We start from the raw sequence: 21,251 nt of genomic DNA on the forward strand, positions 1-21,251 counted from the left end.
ACCGACAGGCCGCTCCGAGTAAAATCGAGAGTATATCCGGGAACGGTGAGACGAACATTTAGCAGAAGGAGATAGTACCGAGAGGCAGAAAACTTCTATCAGCGGCTTCTACAAATTCACCAGGAGTAGAAGCGCGTAAAGAGATAGAGCCCAGTCCGTGTGGACATACTTGTTCGACTGACTTAGAGAGTCTGCCAAGACATAAAACCTCTCAGAAAGGTACTTCGCTGCTAATAAGATGTCGTGGTGGAAACATCACATCAAAATCTCGCATGCTCGATGTGGCAGCGATGGGAAGCGAGATGCCCCACCCCCCTTTTGCTTAATAAGATAAAAAGGCCACTGAGGTGTTGCCTGATTGAATTAACACATGTTCTCCCCTGACAAGGGGAAACAATTCCACAAGAAACAGAACTGCTTCGCTGATGGAGAGAGAATCAATGGAAAAGCCTTGCATGAGCAATGGTGTGAGAATCCAATGATTGGTTGTGTCTGAGAACCAGTCGAGAAAAGACACTAACATGAACCAGCTCTTTGTTTGATTGCTTAGAATCAACATAAAAAGTAGCCACTTACGATCTATTTTGTGTACCAAAGGAGGGAGTAAACATCGGCACGATCTTTGTAAGTGACCCAAGAAAGAACCTAATCCCCCTCCAGCCGCTGTGGTAGAACACAAAGGCTGAAAGCAGAGTGATGACAAGCACTAAGACTCCAGTTGACAGAACTGTCAATAGTAAGAACAAGGAACTTAGTCGATAAATATCGACAGGGGGCCGACAAATGGTTTAAATGGGAAATGTGTGTATATGGGTGTGGGTTTGAAACAAACAAACAAACCAACCCATGTGAACCCCGGGCCGCAGGCCTTCGATGTAGTGATTGAAAAAAAAAGGATGTTCTCAAATGGTTCAATTCTCATTTGGTCTGATTCTCAAATGGTACCGGTATACTCCCCCCCCCCCCCCCCCTGGCCGCAGGCCTAGGAGTAAAATTTTTATAGACACTGACCTTCTTCCCAGGGGTCATTGACCCAGTTTTAGCTATGAGAGGTGGTTCGCCCAGAGGCGGTCTCTTTGATGTCTTGAGAGGAAACTTGGCCAGGGTAGTACATGCACCAGAACTGGTGGACACCAAGGACAAACATGAAATCGAAGCAGTTTGCTTTCAGAGGGAACGGTCGTCAGCAACTCAAACTTCTCTGTTTTCTTTTTTTAAGAAAATCTGACTTTCTTTGTGGCCCCCTGACTCCGCCCCCCTCCCTCTGTAAGGACCCCCCTCCATAAGGACCGATTTTTGTCAACATTTTAAAGGTCGCTAGAGAGGGGTTCCACTGTATGACCTAACCGCTACTGGCAGACGGCCTCAATCTTCACGCGCAAAGACGAGATTAATAGGTGCTCGGTTTTGGTATTTTGAATTACATTACATTAAACCTTTGTTGGGTTTCATGGTCATGGCAACAGCCATAATAATATTACATGATGTATAATATCATATTTCAGCATATGTGAATTACATGTCATCATACTAAACTGTCATACATTTTTATTCCTACATTATTCTGATTGATCACAACCAAACCTACTATCATTGGACACATCCAAATGCAAGCGCCTGTTCTTGACAATTTCGCTCTGATCTAAATATAAAATCAGTGCAATTTCCTGGGTCGGGCTTTGCCACAGACACTCACGGTTTGGCCTGTAGGTAAAATGTACAATGTATTTTCTGATTTGTGCACAAAAGCTTTTTTTCTTTTTTCTTTTTTTTAACATAACAATGTTTAATGTCACTGTATGTTTAAAAGACCATGGTCATATTTGTAAAAAGAATGTTAAATTAGAAAATAAATAACATTTTGGTTCATGATTTTTCCTACACCTGTGCTGAAAATAAGAAATAAAAATGTCGGTATATAAGTCGCTCAAATACAAGTAGGTATGAATGGCTCGGTTTGAGTTTGTTGCAGTTGACCCTGCACAATGCGACCTATCATGTTTTTGCGATTTTGCCGTCACCCCTCCCATAGGGTGACGTATTTCACAACTTCCTGTGTTACACAAACTCTGTGATGACTCACCAATTTTGACTTCACGCCTCCCATAGGGTGACGGATTTCACAACTTTCTACAGATGAACAATGTTGCCTCCACCCCTCCCATAGGGTGACGGATGTCACAACTTCCTGTGTACACAAACTGATGACGTATTTCACAACAAAATGGCGCTGCCCATGGTCAACCTCGAAACTATCCGTATAGAATGGGGGCGTCCTCGCCCCCATAATAACAACATGCTATTGTTTGCCCACTGAACCCGACGCTAAATTGCGGTGGGTATTTGGCAAAGCGCCATGCCGTGAAGAAGATAAACAAACCCGACCTCTGAATCGCCCCGAGGGGATAAAGTGATGGGTATTTGGCAAAACGCCATGCTGAGACCAGCCAGATAAGTGCTTTTCTAGATAAGAAAAGCCAGGCCTGCCGTGGGCTTTTATTTTGCTGTGAGTTTCTCTTTGTTAGAAAAGAGTCTGCGTGCACAGAAGAGGATTCGAAGAGAAACCTCAAGAAAGGAAGAGAATAAAGTCTCACCGACAGAACAATACTGTCGGCCGAGGACTTCTTTCCGGTAAACAGCAAAGTTAAATCCTTTGTAAAATGTGTCCCAACAGAACACAAAGGCATCCCGTGAGTACGTAACCGCACAAGGGAAAGAACGAATCAAAGACTAGTTCAAACTCATTTGAAAAAACTTCCACAAGTTCAAATGCCCCCGAGGGAGGATCTAAGAACTTAAAGTTCGAAAATTTCCCGAAATAAGGCTCAAATCAGCTGAATGTGACGCAAGCCACAGCAAACCTGAAGCAGAGGCCTCCCCATATGATGCCGTGAAAGGCAGAAGTGGGGCAAAACATCGTGTGAGAAAACTTTTATAAGTTGAAAAGCCACGAAAGACTCTAAAACTTAAAGCTCACAGATTGTTCCTGAGAAGGAGCAAAATCAGCCAAAGCTGATGGTGAAGTAACGCAGATGACTATGCTACTGCTAACCCCTCAGGGAAACAGTGCATATTAACCCCTGCTGCCAGTGCCAAAACGATGGCAGCTTCCTGTTCAGTAATATCCCAACGAACGTTGAAAGGATGAGAACCGGAAACCAATCCCAGCAAGGCAAAATCTGCCGAAACCGGAAAGGTTGGGGAAAACAAATTTCCGGAAGCCAGAACTCCGCGAACGGATGTACCATCCACCTGCCATATGCCAGCCACAAAGCTGGGAGAGGAAGCGGATGCAGCCCGTGGAAAGGCAGAGGAAGCCGCAAAAGCGGAACCGAAAACCAAAGACTGATGATTGCCGACTGCCAACACCAAAGTGTTAACGGCGGAAGGCAAAACCATCCTGCTACCGGAAGCGATAGCCGCCGAAGCCATCTTGGCTAATGGCAAGGCAAAGGAAGATAACAAAGGTCTGCCAGTGCTAGCTAGACGAAGCTTCCGGTTGGTGGTCACAGAATGATGAGCCGCACGACCAGGAGCAGCAAGCCAGGGCTGAGCCTCTTGCAGGAGCGTCCCCATGAGCCGATAGCAGCGGAAGAGGAACATCGCTCAGATAAACTTTAGCAAGTTGATAAGCCACATCAGGTGACTCTAAAAACTTGAAGTTCTCAGCCCGTTTCTGATAAGAAACGAAATCAGCAAAAGCTGATGGAGGAGGAGCAGCGGAAGTGGTTGCCGCAAACACCCCTTCCGTGAAGCGGTGTGCAGTAACATCTGCTGCCAAAGCCAACAAATGATGTAGCTTAGCCGGAAGTCGGCGAGAAGCTTCCTCATCTGCATCTGATGCTTCTTCCTCCATATGCTGTTCATCCCCAACAGAAGCATCATAACGATCATCTGAGGGATGTCCAGCGGAACCGGCATCCGGTAAGGCAACTTGCGCCGAAACCGGAAACGGTTGTGGAAAAAATTTCCGGAAACTGGAAATCCGTGGATGTGACCACCATCCGCTGCCCAATGCCAGCTGAAAGGCTGGGAAAGGAAGCGGATGTAGCCTGAGAAAGGCTAGCGGAAGCCGCAACAGCGGAACCGGAAGCCACAGGCTGATGAATGACTTCCGCCAACAGCGAAGCTGCTAACAGCGGAAGTCAAACCTCTCCTGCCACCGGAAGCCGCCCCGACTTTAACGGAGGGAGCGGAACCAGAAGACACAGGCTGATGAATGACTTCCGCCAACAGCGAAGCTGCTAACAGCGGAAGTCAAACCTCTCCTGCCACCGGAAGCCGCCCCGACGCCAACGGAGGGAGCGGAACCAGCGGAGGACTGTATAGCATGAGCATCGACCAGCCCCAATAAATTGTAACCGGAAGATCCTGTAACCTGTCTGCCAGCAGCCGCCCCGACTGGAATTGCGGGGGCGGAACCAGCAGACACATGCCCTTCACATCCCATGCCCAGGACCGTGAAAACGGAGCCAGGTTGGTTTGTGGAAAAACCCTTACGGTCAGTGTGCAATTCCGCCGAAACGGAAACTGACGTCAAAGGTTTGCGTACTTCGCCAAGAACACCCAAAGGTGCTGATGTCCCAGACTCAGACAAAAACTTGTCTAAAAATGAGTCCGACATATCCAACACCGTCGTTGGATCTGCGACCACGCCAGCGGACGTGACCGTCGCAGTCGGTTCAAAACGAACCCGCACAAGCGAATGAACATTTACAACACCCGAAGGAAGGGGCAGAGCAGCACGCGAGGCTATTTGCCCTATCCGACGAGATCAAAACATGCACCTCTGTCTATAAAGACGAAAGTATCGCCAGCAAATCAGCTTTAGTCAAAGCTAAAACAGCGCTAGGCGCTTGAACTTTCTTGAAAGAAGCCGCAACAGACGAGGTAGGTTTGTCAATCGAAACCGTAACACAATTCATCATTCGCCAGGTTGAAAACGTAAACAGAAACGTTATCGCTCAATGAAAATTTTCTGAGTACGAGACGCAGTGGTAGTAGCTACCTTAACTTTATATTGGTCGCATTGCCTGACTGAGAACTGGGAGAGCAAGCCTGACTGGTCGAACTCCGAGTTTTCACTCACTCTCTTTATCTTAAGGTTTGTCCGCCATTTGTATGACAAAACTGAACCAAAATACAAGTTGCAACACGCTCCAAAAGTTAAAACAAACGCGTCTCGGTAATAAAAATGAAAGCTCTCACCCAATACTTGAAGTAGAGATGAAACAACAACAGCGTTACCAAGATTCGATGGTCAGTCACCGCCGTGAAGACCAATAGCTTTAGATCAAAGCCAGAGTACTACAGCACGTCTTGCTCCGTGCGTTGAAGAAAAAGGAATGAGTATTACCGGTATACGGCCTGCGCATGCGCGGGCACCGGTAGGGGAGATAACTACCACGGATCATGCCTTATATGGCAGGTGGTTTTTGTTTTAGAGTTATCTCCCCATGTTACCATGTAAGAGTGCTTCAATGTCTTAGCAACCAAACGAAGTTATTGCTATCTATGTGAGTTGCGTAAGAATATGTAATTTAATAGTAGTTATGGGAATAGTAAATGCTGTAGTTGAAGTAGTTGCACAGAATTTAAGATTCATTGGTAGTCATATTTTACTTATAAATATATTTCAGAGCTACACCGTTTTTTAATTGACACAAATACATATACGCAACAGCCCACTATCATGTCTTGGACTTGTACGCCATTTTGAAAGAGACAGATATTACAAAGCATTCTGCCTCTCACCTTTCATGCTCCATTTTAAACAACACAAATATAATTCCTATACTAAACAGACCTGGGAACCCCTGTTTTGCACTTGGAGTATTCTCAAGCAAACTTTGCGTATTTTCAGACAAAAATGTGTACTCCACACAGCATTTGACGATCCATGATTCAAACATGTTTCACACACGTCTGTCGCACCGCTAATTAAGTTTACCAAAACAATTGCTTCTTTCAGTGTTTACTGAAAAAAACTGTAATTATGTGTCAAAATACTTGATAGGCTTCAGGATATGCTTGTGAAGAAAAGTAGTCTTGGAATTTTCTTATTGTATTTTTGTTCCACTGACCGTACTGCTCGTATGCCAGACAATCATGTGTACAAAATACGGCAAAATCAGATGGGTTTCCAGGTCAGACTAAAGCATACTCACATCGTGCACCTGCACCTTGCGAACATCTCCAAACTTGGAGCACTCAATGCGCACATCTTCTCTCAGCTCGTTAATCAACGCTGGATCAGTCTGCACATACAACCACAATATTGTAACCAATGATCTGTCCCTCAATGCACGCCAGCAACACATATAAAACATACAGAGTCCGCAAAAGGCATTATCAATTTCATGCTTGAGGGCTCCAAGAAAAAGAGACAAAAAATCTTTGCTTTCCATTCTGAACCAGCGATCTTTGATCAAGGAATCAAAACATTTAAGCTTAGTCTCCAACACCACAAACGAGATGTAAAGAACATCTTCGCTTGAGCATCCAAAATACTTTGCCCCACATAAATCGCATTGACAAAACTTAAAGAACTTTTTCCAGCACTGTAAGTGCACACTCTTTAACTCTGTCAATGAATACAGTGGTTTCCTCCTTTAAAGATTGCCCAAAAGCTGAGAAAACCATGTCTTAAAAGAAAGGAAGTCTAAAATTGAAGGTACACACCCTATGAACACAAAACCTGAGAATGTATGGGTCTTAAGTTAAAATGGGGAAATTCTTTAATCAAAAACCAACTGTAAATATAAGAAGAAGCTCACCTCAAATTCTTTCTCATCAAACATGTTCTTCAGGACAACGATTCGCTCATATCGCAGTCGAGCTGCTACAACCAGGTCTGGTCTCCAGTCAAACAACCTGCACAACACAACACAAAATTACTTATGTTTCTCCCATGCAGTCTCAAGAGTAAACTCTGTTAAACCCCAGAGTTAAACTGTGCATTGTATACAGATTAATAATATTAATAATAATAATAATAACTGAACATTTTTAAGTGCCTAACCTATGGCTCTGGGCCCTTTACAAAAGAACATCTATACAGAATAGAACAATTAAATGTACAACCTACAGAAAACAATTAACCATACGGACACAAATCACCACATGTACTGTTCACCCAATATTCATATATCATTATATGCTATACACACTACATATACACACAGATGCTTGTATGTCAACAATTAACTCATTGCCTGCAAATTTTAGGCATATAGATATTTTTTGTGTGTTTAGAAGTTGATATTTGAGTCTGTGCATCATCAATCATTCATTGCTGAATCTTGCTGACTGGTCATCCTGAACTTCAAAATGAGTTACTTCCCTTCGGGTCTCATTTATCCCTGACAGGATGCCTTTGTTTTCCTTCTCTGGAGAGGAAATCGATTTTTTTTACATATTTAGAGCTTTTCGTAATGTGTTATTGATATAAGCAGATTCGCGATCGTCGATAATGATTTTTCATGGTGTTGTGTAATTTTTGAATTACAAAGGAATTGATATGTAAAACAGTTTCAAGCGAGCTATCTTTCGCGGGTGTATTTACTGTGCAAACAACTCTAAATATGGCAAAAGTGTCACGTGAAAATCAACTTTGGCTACGAAGCAGACGACACTTTTTCCGTAACTAGTTGGGAGTGATGCAACACTATCACGGTCTCCCACAGCAGTCTCAAAATTTCAACTTGTTTTGACCTTAGAACGATGTCTTTATCATGACTGTGAAGAACAGAACGGAGATCACTGTCGAAGTCGGCCATTCTACAATCACGTTCGTTTTTCGTCTGTTATCAGAAACATTAGCGAAAAACATGGGAGATAACTCTGTTTTCTTGTTTTGATGATTTCCCTTTCATGCGCGTAGTAATTATTCATCCTGTCAGAGAGACCACTGAGCGATAGCGTAGACAGATGATTATCAGAATGGCTGACTGGTGTGATGGATGTGTTTTATATGTATGTTTGTGTATGTGATTATGCATGCAATCACACTGCCCCTTCATTGTGGCAATTCCGTGAATTTGGCATGACATATACAAGTTTTAAAAATTCATGATGTATTTATCAGTCTTTTTTCTTCCATGCACTCTCTCTTGTCCTTAGAATAGCGCTTTTTTAAAAATTCTTGTTGAATTTTTGTTCAATTTTATTTTTTATAATTATAGATAAACATTGTACTTGCATTTTTTTTAATTCTCTAAATTTCTCAGTCTGTTTTTGCTTCTGTGGACTAGTCATTATGTGCAAGTGGTTGTGGTGGAGAAATGGTTGCAGGGACAGACTGGAATGTAATTCTAACTTACTTTGCTTGTCTCTCTTTCAGTTTCCTCTTGGCCTTGTTGCTGAGTTTCTTCTTCTTCTTGGCGGGGTCAAATGCTCCCTTCAACTGGAATTTCGCTCGCTCCACGGAGATGATGTTTCCGTTCACGTTTGATCCATCCAGAATGTTCAGAGCAAGTTCAACAGATTCTTGCTTGAAAAGAAAAGAACAGAATTGTACATGTAATTTGAATTCTGAAGTTCTTCATTCTGTCAATGCAACTGTGAAGCAAGGTCATAAACCCAAAACATTAAAAAAACATGAACAAATTTACATATATGTAAAACAGTGTTTCCAAGAATCAAACATATTCAAGATAAACATATAACACATTTGGAGAAATTCAGCAAGTTAATTTCTTGTTTGTGTTGGTGTCTGGCAGGGAGACAAGGGAGGGAATCAACACTTCTAATTTCTAACTCCAACCTCAATAGACGAACTCCAAAAATAACTCTCTCAAGTTTGTATGGGTTGTGAAAGAGTGAATACCCTTGCTTTTATGGGGACAAACATTCCACAGGCCAATCACTAGTTAGGTGTGTGTTTATTTGTCCCCCTAAAAGCAAGGGTATTCACTCTTTCTCATTCTCATTCTCTCTCTCTCTCTCATTTTCATTATTTTATTGTCCCGTCGCTGGGAAATTTGGGTTGCTTCCTCCCAGTGGAAAGCTAGCAGCAACGGAGTCACGCTACCCAGGTGTCTGCGTGTTTAGGTGTATTCAGCCACCTGCACTTATGGCAGAATGACCAAGGTCTTTTACGTGCCATTGTGATGACACGGGGGTGGGACATGGCTTCCGTCTCTGGGTCTGCACATAAAGTTGACCCGTGTCCGTCCCGGCCCGAATTCGAACCTGCGACCTTTCGATCACAAGTCCAGTGCTCTACCAACTGAGCTACCGGGCCCCCTATAGCCTATAGAAACCTGACAAGAGTTATTTCTAATTTCTAAACATCGTCTATTAAAGTGTAACTAAACAAGCAAAAAGGAAAAACATCGTTCAGCAACCTTTACACTTTGATATGAAGAAGGGCCTCATATACTGTCGAACTGCGAAAAAAAAAAAAAATTTCTCTCACTCGGACACTATTTGACGGACATGTGAAGTGCGCGCCAGGAACGACAATCTTCTTAGTTTACTTGATTAATGCCCTTAATTTTTGGTTCTGGTACTTTCAGTTCCGGCTGTTGTCATCAATCTACCAAAATAAAAGATCAAACGGAGTTTTCGATTTTTATTTCATGGTTCAGAAAAATATTGCTTATTTTCTGAAGTCAACCGTTTTAGCGAATCTTTCTTTGATTCTTAAAAGTCATTTCAGATTTTTTAAAAATAGTTAACGGTTAGTAATTACCAATATATCGTAAACAAACATATCGATAGGTTTTGGTAAGAAGACACAAGTGCGATGAATGTGGTACCAGTATTTTTGTGGTAAGTAAGGATGCATTTCTTTGCTGTAAGCACATTTACAATGCACTTTTAATCTGTTTAGCAACATAAACGAAAGCATGGTACAGTGCCGCTTGTTTGTGGTCTATCTTTTCGCGGCAGATGCGTAACAATTAGGGTCTCAGTTGGAAAAAGCTGCTCGGAACCAGAGCAGATTTGGCTTGGGTTCTTTGAGTGTGAATGATCGACGAGTGGCTTGACATTTTTAACGAATCATTACTGTAGCCTACTTGAAACCATCATCTGTTTCTGAATTTGTCATCAGTCATGATTGAGCAGTCTCATAGGAATCGTCCATAAAATGTTAAACCGAAAAAGGGCAGACGATTCTGAATCACACAGGCTGCTGTACAAAATCAGATCTAAAACGATATTTTGAACTGCGACGTCTGCGTAAATGCCCTGTAACAAAATACCTTGTCCTGGTCATGTGTATACACATCAGCTTCTATTGGGAAGATCAGTATTTTATATTAATCACAAATACAAGATTAGAAATAGTTCTGAAGATCGCCTTTAATTTCAGTTTCAGCGGTAAACTAGGAGATCTGTCCAAACCGGCATCGTTTCATGGTTGAAACTTGAATAATCCCAAATAGATCTGAGTGGGGGTAAGTTTTATAGTATTTCAATTTTTTACGGCAGTTTTATTTAAAGATAGTGTAGATCTAGTGGATGTCTCTGGTGAAGACTACAGTTATATGAATTTTTTGTTGTAATATTAAAATGATTGTTCTTTATTTACACAATTGAATAATTTGTATTTATTTGTTTGCAGATGACGGCATATATACTGAGTGCTCCAAGAACATACGCCTGCTGGCATTTTGTGTCTTTTCTGAAGACGTCGAGGCAAGCAGAAGTCACGGTCCTGGCCACACACACACAATGACATGAACAAGAAATGATATTTTTTCATGGGCATATCCAGTATTAAAACTTTATTACCATGCAAACGCAACGATTAGAATTTAGAGAAGGTCATCGGTCACACACACACACACACACACACTGGGCGGATCTGGAGGGGGGTTCGGGGGTTTCCGGGCCACTTAGGAGCCGGCCTTTGTATTCTAAGTCACGATTTTGGCCAGAAGTTGGCTAATTAGTTTGCTCAGGTTGCGCCAGATCGATCAGTTGTTCTTGTTGTGATTCAAATTTTTCTTCTTAATATATCTACTTTTTTGGAAGGTGTATTAGGGGATGTTTCTTGGCTCAGATTGATCCATTTTCCTTGTTTTTATCAACATTTGTCGGACCCCCCCCCTCCCCCCGCAAGGAGGTTGAACGCTTCGCGTCTTCAACTAAACGCTTCGCGTCGTCAAATTGTCCCTAAAAGAAATTTGGAAACTCCCCCTTAAAAATGATGTGATCCGCCCCTGCACACACACAAACACACACAAATAGAGAAGTAATAAATGGATACAGTTTTTCTTTATTTAAATTACAATCAGATGTGGTCGTAGAACAGGCACTGTAAACAAAATCTAGCATGATATACCACTTGTGTGATGTTTCGGTCAATATCTTCATTTTCCTTTCAGAAATACATTGGCGTTTTGAATGTCAAGGGAAGTGATACAAATGCTGCAGCGGGCTATCAAGAACGCGAAGGCAAACAAGGTAAATACATACTTCTGACATTAGTTTACTTATTAACTCTTTCTATACTGGCCATTATCTCCCCAGTCTCTCCCCAGAAACTGGCCATTTGCATGGGTTTGCAAAAAAATTCTCAAAAATAAACAAAACAAGATGCAGCCTTCAAACTCATAGGTTTTATTGTGAATATATTGCTAAAACATATGCCAAAGTTTTGTTTCATTGTTGTGAAAAAAAATAAAAATATGATGTCCAGAATTTATGGGTATATTTTACGCAATACGAAAAAGGGGGTATGTATTTTGACTCAGAAGCATTTTTTCTTATGAAGGCTCTATTTGCAACAAAACTGTTTCTGTTTACTTGTATGAAGATTGTGCTTACACAAAAACATAACAAATACCAACTGATTTTCCATTTGGTGGTCATGTAAGCATTGTGAACATGTCCGAAAAATCTGATCACACACCATGTGGTCGACATGCAGACCTGAACGGCCAGTGTATGGTGGCAGAGTTGGAAAATAGGAAACGTCTTGATGCCAATCCTTCATCAAAAACCGAAGAAAATCGTCATTGTAATAAGTTTGCTTTATTCTAAATCAAACGACTAGGATAGATGACAGACACAACGACACACATTCAATTCTATGTAAAACATACACAATGCTCACGTTAACAAGCTGGCCATAACAATGTGCCCATCGTGCATGAAGTGTGGCTTTGGTCGGATCAGTAGCCGTGCTTTGTCTGCGATACTAAACATGAAATTTTGTTAAAGCGACGATTTGGCAATGTTGTTGTTGCTGCTGCTGCTGTCTGTTCTTGTCACGACATCTCGTTTTTTCCCTCCTGATTCTGAGGAGAAGCTGTTTAATTGTGATATCAGGCCTAGGAACCCCTGATTTTCACTTGGAGCATTCTCAAAGAAACTTAGCGTATGTTAAGAAAAATGAGTGTACTCCACACTTTGTCTTTTGTTGTTCGTTGTCGTTGCATGTCTACCGTTCCACAGCCACCTACTATAGCCGATGGGGTCTATGTCGACCAAAAGAATGGGATTCACTGTAGGTCGAGTTCCTGTAGGTGGATTCTCTGTATACCCAAGACTTTAACATTGGCAATCTTGTATACAGGGAATACCACAGGGTGTAGTTCCTGTAGCGTTTTGCTAATATCAATGAAAGTCACGTGATGCTTCGCGACATCGTTAGAATTTGATGTTTTTCGATCTTTTTTTGATATTTCTTAGAAATTCGAGTATGGTTTGCAAGTTTTATTGAAAAACTGCACCCCGTGGGATTCCCTGTATACTAGATTGCCAATTTTAAAGTCTACAGGGAATCCACCTACAGGAACTCGACCTACAGGGAATCCCACTCTTTTGGTCGACATAGACCCCATCAGCGCTACTAATAGGCACTGCTGCCAGCTTTGCACCCAAACTGTTTGCTGTCAACAAGAATATTCGTCTTTGTTTACTTTATGCATGATTGTCTGTTGGCCTTGGATTACATTTGTAGATTTAACTGGAAACATATACCCATTAGAGTTTACTTATGTTTCTCAATTTCCATTTCTTTTCTTTTATAGATTGCCAATTTTAAAGTCTTAGGTATACAGGGAATCCACCTACAGGAACTCGACCTACAGAGAATCCCACTCTTTTGGTCGACATAGACCCCATCAGCCCTACTATAAGTGCAAGTGTTAAATGACGTATTTCCACAAAAGACTGCTTGCAGAGAATCATGTGATGCCAATGACAGGTAAGGACATGTGGTAATACATACTACGTTTTGGAACCAGGGAAAATGCAGCACAAATTATTTATCAACCAAATTGATTGACTTGTGCACCACGACAAAAGTTTTCTTTGATCCATAAAAGGTCTTTTGCCAGAAAAATTGCTCTGAACATCAAGTACCCTGCAGGTTGTCACACATTTACATTATTGAAATAAAAAGAAAACACACCAGTAACCAGGTTAGGTACGTTAATATCTATAATCAATATCTCGGCACGTTACTGCCTTCTTCGGGATGGTAAGCTGAACATTATTGAACAAAATAATCGGTTTAGATTGTATACTTTGATTCCTGAACGAAGAAGCAGAGGTACTGCATACAACTAGGACTGTAATATCAGCTTTTGCCTGAAACACACACAAATACACTTATAAAATTAATGCAATGTCATTGTATGAAGCCAGAACAATCACTAACTTACATAGTTGGTCACACAATTACCCATCACTGAACAATAAATCGAAGTCGGGTGGATTCAATGACTAAAGCAGTAAAGGCTTTGAAAAAACCCTCATCACAAAACATCCCCCCCCCCCCCCCAAAAAAAAATAAATAATAAATAAATAAATGAAATAAAACAGGTTGTGTATATAGCGCAGTAAACACCATGCAGGTACAAGCAAAGATTTGACAGTGATTATCCTTGTTTTATATAGCACACATTTTCTAGTTTTAATCTCTCTCTCTCTCTCTCTCTCTCTCTCTCTCTCTCTCTCTCTCTCTCTCTCTCTCTCTCTCTCTCTCTCTCTCTCTCTCTCTCTCTCTCTCTCTCTCTCTCTCTCTCTCTCTCTCTCTGGAAAGTAATTTATTGACCTGTGGGTTATTTGCGTTTGTATACACATTGGTGATTCGTAAACTATGTTGAAAGAGATTGTCAAACAATATTATATGGGGTGTCTTAAAAAAAAAATGTATATCAACAAAATCTGTCATTATTATCAGGCACACGGTTTTAACAAAGCTATGTCACGGAATGCAACATAAGTGGCTTAAAAAGTCGTGTTTTTGTGTGTGCAGGATATTCGCTAGGACAGGACCTCAAGCTGAACCAGCACAACAGCGATGCATTCTTCCATGGCTTCCACAAAAGTCTTTCACCTATAGCGGGCATTGCATACAGATAGTCCAAAGAGGGTTAGGGTTACCTAACCCTCCTTTTTAAAAATTCTTTAGACCAATTATCCCTCTGTTCCCATGTTAAACATGGAATAATTCTGGACAAATGCGAGGACGTTAGCTTTATTTTATTTTATTTTTTTTATCATTTTACTTATCATTAAAACTTGTTTAGATTTCGATTCGTAAACCATTTACAGTAATCCTTTGTTTTTTAACTTTGTTCATCTTACCACAGTCACTTCGTTGTTTAGATTTATCATTAAATTTGTTACCATTATGCAGGAAAAATGTAGAATAAAACCAGGAGAGCTTTCGGTAGAAGATATTTCCTGTGTCAAAAGTTAATGCTTATTCTGATTGATGGGTGCTCCAAACTAAGTTATTTTGACTGCCTTATTCGAATTCATTTCCAAGACAGGGCTGAGAAGTGGAGAAGCTTAGGAGAATATCGTAAAAATTGTCTGGGTGTTTTCGCAAAACTTTCGAATATTTCAGATTTTACTTTAGAGATTTTAAATACTGTTACCTGACAGAAATGCTATAACTTCTACACCAATTGACTGGATAACTTCATATTCAGCATACTTAAACTTGATTTTATGCATGTGCAGTTCACAAAGTGGCAAATTTGTAGGTTAAATTATCTAACTTTTGCATCACCAATGACACCAACGCTTTCGTGTCTGAGGATTGCCCTGAACCTAGCTGTAACTGCATGCATGCTTTCTTCAGGTCATCGATAGCCTGGGGGTTGAAGGGGATGTTTTTACATACTCAGACATTCAAAATAATCAAAAAGGTAAAAGCCTGAAGGGTTTAAATTAGGTAAAAATGGCTACCGCTCAATGTCAAAACTCGTTCTGTTTAGTCGACCCCCGAATTTGGAGAAAAAAATTAAAATTGCACAAAAGTCAGACCATTCAATTTACAAAATTGCCACTTACTGGAAAGGCAGAACATAAACTGAAGTTAATGAATACCATATATAAAATAATTGGTTCAACAGATGCAGAAGTAATTTGCATGGTTGTGGGTGTCCTTTTTAGGGGGGCCGGGGTCAACCCTGTAGAAGAGACGATTTTCTTTAATTATCAATCCGTAATATATTGTTTGTTATGCATACAAGATTAACATTGACAAATACTTCAAGACTCCTCATTGATCTTAAGAAATGTTGTGGTTTTTTTTTGTTACTGACTGATTCACTTTCTATTCACTTTACTCTACATAAGTCACGACAAGAAAAGCAAGGGAGGTAATTTCTTTGGAAGAGGTAATTCTCTCCCCTCAGAACGATTGTTGTAGTTTGTTTGATTTTGTTCCCTTCTAATAAGTATTATTTAAAATAGATCTTTACATCTTGATGTGAAAGGCGCAGTACCCCCCTCCCCCCAGGATGTTAAATTCTAGGTTGTGTCCATGTAAAATCCTGATCCTTGTCAAGATCCGAGTTGGTTTTTCATGCAACTGTGCCTCTTTATGCCACTCAATTAGACATACTGTACTTTGCAATCCATAATTGCACGAAACTAAGTACAGGAAATACGTTGTTGTCGTGTTTTTAATATTACATAATGAAATAAAAAAAATGTCACAACTGGTTTCCTGTTGGGCTTTCTCTCTCTGTCTGAATCTCATAATTACTTCCTTCTGAGGCCTGAAATGTGTTGCAGGCATTGTTCAGCTTACATTTATTGTTACAATTTTTGTGGATATGTTATTAAGTGTGTCTGTGTTTCTATCATTCGTTATCAGTGTGGTTAAAAAAAAGCACACGTCAAAGTAATTTACCCTTCATCATTATCAAAACATGCAGATACAGGTAATAAATATTTGTGATACTTTAAACAAATACAATGTTTGTTTGTTGCGTTTTTTCTTTTTTTCAGAGCAAACACACATCGTATTTGTTCAAACGTGTATATTCTGCACTTTCTAATACCCTGCATGGATCTCCAAATCAAGAATAATGAAAAGTCGTCTAATAGCCCTGCAGCACTCACACGAACATGATAGAAGCTTGCATGCATGCACCCAGGCTCGCTGTCTTCGGCTAAAAGAGCTTACCGTTGGATCTTCGCTCAGACAAATGTAGCTATCTTGTCCACTTGCTCCTGTCGCATAGATCTGCAATGTGCAACATCATCTTTGATTAATAAGTCTGAGGCACAGACAAACACACACGCGCGCACATTTGCGAGAGAATGCACGTCAGTCTATTCAATCAAACAGTATAAAAACATACCACAGACGTGGTGGTGGAAACTGGACATTCGCCGTATAACAAAATCAAGAGATTCATTTGTGTGTGTATGTTTAATCAAAAGTTCATCTTGCGCACATTCAGTCTGTATTGTAACAGGACCCATTCCGTAAAAACTTCCAACAGATCTATTAAATTCTGAAATCCTTGACAAGGTTTTTTTCCAATCATCTGTATCTGACCCAAGTAAAAAAAATTTAAAAAATCAGCCAGTACACGCATCTACCCCCTTACACGACAATACATATGTGTCGAAAAAAGGAATCGAGAGGGGGGGAACAAGGAATAAATTAGATCCAGAAATAATTCCACTTCATCATTCCAAAATTGTGTGAAATGATCAGATCATAGATGTGTATTGATCAGATACTGTGGTAAAGATACGTGCTTAGTATCACAACTGAAAATACAAGCCCTAGGGTTTTAAATCAAGGAAACAATTAAAGTTAAGGAAAGATCAACAGAAATGTCGAGAACATGTAAAATATTGTACTTACAATCCGTTTCAGCATGCTCTTCGAATAATAATCTCCCAGTCAGCCTCGTGCTTACGACTTCGACCGGATGTTGCCTCTCACGCTGAGCCAGTAGTCTACATTTGGAGTGAATTCAAAGGCCAGAGATGCAGTACAAGCACATTAGTTAGATCCAATTCATTTACATTGATACCTTGCCCAATTTATAGCTATTTCTGTTGGTAACATCACACATGTGGCAAGCAGTGCTTGTTGCCGACTCTGCTGGGACAGGCAGCAGACGATTTTATTTAGGAACCAAATTCTGATTGGTTAAAACATAAAACCGGAACTCAAAGTACCACTTGTTCTTTGGAAGTATCAAATCAAGAACAGATAAGCAGGTAAATCTGAAATGGGTTCAACACTTTTAAAAAATCGTAGTAAATCAGAAAACACAGTAAACGTTGGAAAAATCGTCCAGTATCGCTTCTACAGGTCTATACTTGGACAAAACATAAAGCAATTCAGTAAAGCTGACACTTCAAAATGTCTGTTTAGTTACACTTTAACCACCTTAAAAAGAAAGATAAAAGCTGTCACTCTGAAAAAGGCCAGTCTAGCCATCTGTCATGACTTGTAGTTTGTTATGCAACGTATCTCTTTGCATGCACATTTACACTCTGTTACAGAATTATGCAAACAAATCTTGACAAAGTGTAAATTACATGCGTTCCCAAAATCAATTGTATCAAAAGCACCCTACCTTGATATAACAACAAAGACCATCCCCTTTTAAAGTGCCGTCAGAGTTGCGGTAGAGTTTGAGCTTGGGTTTGCGATTGTGGGGGTCGAACATGATGAGACCGCACTTTGCCATCAGCTCCTGGAACTCTTCGTCCGTGATGTCCGATGGCAAGTTGGACACGTACACATGGGTGGACTTCTCATCCTCCATGTCAAACCAGGCTGAAACAAAATAAGGACATAAATGATACAGAGATCAATCTATATCTAATAGACTATACTTTTTAATCTACATAGAGATTCATATCAAGCATCCTGCTTTTACCCTTAGTATTTGTTACTTCACTGATAACAATAGGCACACATGTGGCATATTAAATGTGCTGAGTAATAGATCTCTTTTGCTTTTTAACAATGCAGTGATTAGCATAACATACCCACATGTATGAGCAAAATAAAACAAGGCTGTAAAATTAAGCCCACAAAATGCGAAATACAATGGCGCCTGTGCAATCAACAAGAAACTGAATGTTGCACACACACACATGGTTGTACGCTGAATATTGACAGGGATTATAGCTCAGCTCAAAGGCACAGGTTTAAGGCTGGTGGCTCCATGACTATACTGTGGGGTTTTGTAACATACACACAAAGAACTTCATATTTTTTTGGTGAGGGGAGCAATGATGTTACCTGTATCATGGAAAGCAACATTTTAAGTTATTGATACAAATACAATTAAGAGGGGAGAGGGGGGGGGGGGGGGGTACTCCACAAGCAACCACAGAATGCATAGCAGTGTCACATAAACTCACATGGGGGTTCATCAGGTGCCTTCCTCTTCTCCGCCTCCTTGCCTTTCCCTTTCTTCTTGCCGTTACCCTGGCCGTCTTTCACTTCTTTATCATCATCCTTCACTCCTTCCTTCTCCTTCTTTTCTTCCTCCTCCTCTTCTTTCTCTTCTAGTCTGGAATTCCACCACTTCATAGCATAGTCCTCCCCATAGTAGTGATAGTAGTACGAATACCAGTCTGAATCAGAGTAGTTTTGCTGATCTGCGTTTTGTGCGTCTGGGTCTGTGGAAGCGTTCTCGTCAGTCTTCTGGTTATAGGAATTGTAATAGTCTTGCCAAGCTTGAGGGTCATCAGTTGTAGGTGCAGTGGCATCGTTGCCCTTCGTGACGGTAGCTGATTTTGGATCGTTCCCTGTCTGGCTGGTATCTACCCCATAGTTCATTTGATAACGAGCAATGAAGTCGTTATCAATCTGATGGGACAAAGAAAGACGAATTAAATGGAAACATATATCATGCATAGATTAATACTGCCTATTTTCACCGACTTTGAAGCAGAACGTTATACCGGGAATAAATCTTTTGGTCCAGCACTGTGGGGTCTATGGATCTGTCTTCCATGGGCAGGAGCAAATGTCTCCAACAAGGACTAATTTTTCTCCCACAGTGAATATCATGCCGCCTGCATACTCATCTCAAGCTTAGAGTTAGAACATTTCATCTAAGCCGGTGTTTTCTATCATGTATTATTTGGCAACACACACACCTATAGACTAATCGAGCTTAGAAGAGCAGCTTTGCCATTGGAACTAAACATAATCAAATCAAATAACCAAAGGGAAGTAATCGCTCTTAATGCATACGACATGTGTAATAGAGTAAGCGAGAGTTGTACGGAACCTTTTCTCCTGGCACCTGAGAGAATAACAAGCATTGAAATGAACAAGCGACTTTCATCCTAAGTCGCTTGTTCATTTCAATGCTTGGGGATGCAAAGAGAATCTATATTTTCTTAACTTAGTTGACCTTATAATAATACGAAAACATCACAAACACCATTTTGTCTCAAGCTCTTGAGTTGTATTAAACTGTCACATGTGATGTTGACTTCAAAGGAGGTAACTTCCCTTAGTCTCGGTATAGTTCACAAAATGTACCAAAAGTGTTGTTTTTTTGAGAAATTAAAAAAAAGTTTTAGAGTTTGCGGGAAAAAATAGGGTCGGTCGGGTTACCCTAAACCAACATATTTTTGTGTGTGGCCTTATCATAAATCTACATTTCAAAACTTACCTGTGGGAAGTAAGCCCTCTTGGCAGGGTCCCACTCCATGACCATGCCGTCATCATCCTTGTAGGTCAGCCCGCGACTAGCCGCCTCCTTCTCCTCCTCCTCCACCTTGGCCACTTTCTGCTGCTCTAGCTGATCCTCAAACTCTTCTTCCTCTGCCATGGTGAGTGATGGTAGGCTCAGGGAGAACGTGAAGATTGGACGTCTCTATACTCAGAAGATCTGCAGTCTTTAGTGACTGTGTCAAACCTGAAACAGATCTATTTATTTAGAAGTCAAATTCAAAATGACGTCAAAAACAAAAATACATTATCCCAGCAAAGCTGAAGGTATCCCACGAACGCTATACTGTAATCGACTTGAGAAATGTTCATGAAGATAATACATGATAAAGAAGGATTCTTTGTGCCCGGTCAGGGGCTACAGTTGGGGATGGAAGTTCACCAAAAATTGTTAACATATTAACTAAAATACAGTGGGTGTCGACCAATTCTTCGATTTTTGATCCAAGACGAACCGTTTTAGAAGCCGCACCCCCGACTTTTAACCAAAAAATTGGGACATCACTATATTAGCCTCCGTCGAAAAAAATATAATCAGATCGTGTCAATCAATCAAAACAACCGAGCAAACGAAAGTACGGTATTTGGCGAAATCGGCTCCGAGAATAAACAAGTGAAACAAAGAAGAAAAGTGAAAAAGTTTGAAGAAAAATATCACACACACAATTTGTAACCAACACACACATGTAGTCTCGCCCGGAATAAGCTTTTTTGGGATGATTTACGACTTTGGCGCACATTTCGAGCAAACGAAAACACAACATGGCGGCTCTCGCTCCTCCAACTATCGCGAGACACAAAAAAACGAAATCTCGCACGCGCGAGATCCTGATACATCCTGTGTTTCTCTGTACGCTATCTTGTCACGACGACTTGTTGACAAACGAAGATTCGCGAAAGAAAGAGAAAAGCGCCGAGTCTTTGAGTAGAGAGCTAATAAAGTACCGGTAATCGCTAATCGAGCGAAATGAAAATCCGCGGTGACTTCCATTAGGTGAATGCTATTCAAGTTTAGGTAACGTTTTAGCCGCATCTTTTTATAAGCCGCAATGCGATTTTTTTTTTTAAAAAGTCGCGGCTTGTAGTCCGTAAATTTATACCGAATGAACCTTTCTGAGTCTAACAATTACCAATAGATGATGTTTGGAAATAACTCTGTCATTTTCTATCGGTTGTGAAAGAGTTGCTTTTCCTTGTCGGCCAATCACTAGCCAGGGACAATGTGTCTTCACACCTCATGGTCAGCGATATTTGCCAGTGAAATCATTCAAATGCATGACAGCAGCTGATACATCTAAGTGAGCAGGGTGAGAGTTAGCTCCAA

The 21,251-nt window shown here is 40.7% G+C and overlaps 1 protein-coding gene and 1 long non-coding RNA gene across 3 annotated transcripts in view; one reads left to right on the top strand and one right to left on the bottom strand.

The window, feature by feature from the left end:
* Positions 1-21,251, bottom strand: part of LOC138961448 (17S U2 SnRNP complex component HTATSF1-like) — a 29,412-nt gene that overhangs the window by 7,278 nt on the left and 883 nt on the right. The window contains exons 2-7 of the mRNA XM_070333098.1: positions 19,869-20,114; positions 18,601-19,051; positions 17,805-18,007; positions 8,322-8,491; positions 6,777-6,873; positions 6,168-6,257 (exon numbers count right to left, since the gene is read on the bottom strand). Of these exons, the coding sequence (XP_070189199.1) occupies positions 6,168-6,257; positions 6,777-6,873; positions 8,322-8,491; positions 17,805-18,007; positions 18,601-19,051; positions 19,869-20,027 (1,170 nt within the window). The 5' untranslated portion in view covers positions 20,028-20,114. The remainder of the gene's footprint in view (positions 1-6,167; positions 6,258-6,776; positions 6,874-8,321; positions 8,492-17,804; positions 18,008-18,600; positions 19,052-19,868; positions 20,115-21,251) is intronic.
* LOC138961420 (uncharacterized) lies at positions 11,073-15,813 on the top strand. Of its 2 annotated transcripts, XR_011454179.1 has the most exons (3): positions 11,073-11,415; positions 12,987-13,162; positions 14,219-15,813. It is a non-coding gene; the product is annotated as an uncharacterized lncRNA (long non-coding RNA). The 2 variants fall into 2 exon arrangements; XR_011454178.1 differs by lacking the exon at positions 11,073-11,415 and having other exon boundaries at positions 12,476-13,162.

This window comes from Littorina saxatilis, linkage group LG3 (genome assembly GCF_037325665.1).
Source record: "Littorina saxatilis isolate snail1 linkage group LG3, US_GU_Lsax_2.0, whole genome shotgun sequence".
NCBI classification, from domain to species: Eukaryota; Metazoa; Mollusca; class Gastropoda; order Littorinimorpha; family Littorinidae; genus Littorina; species Littorina saxatilis.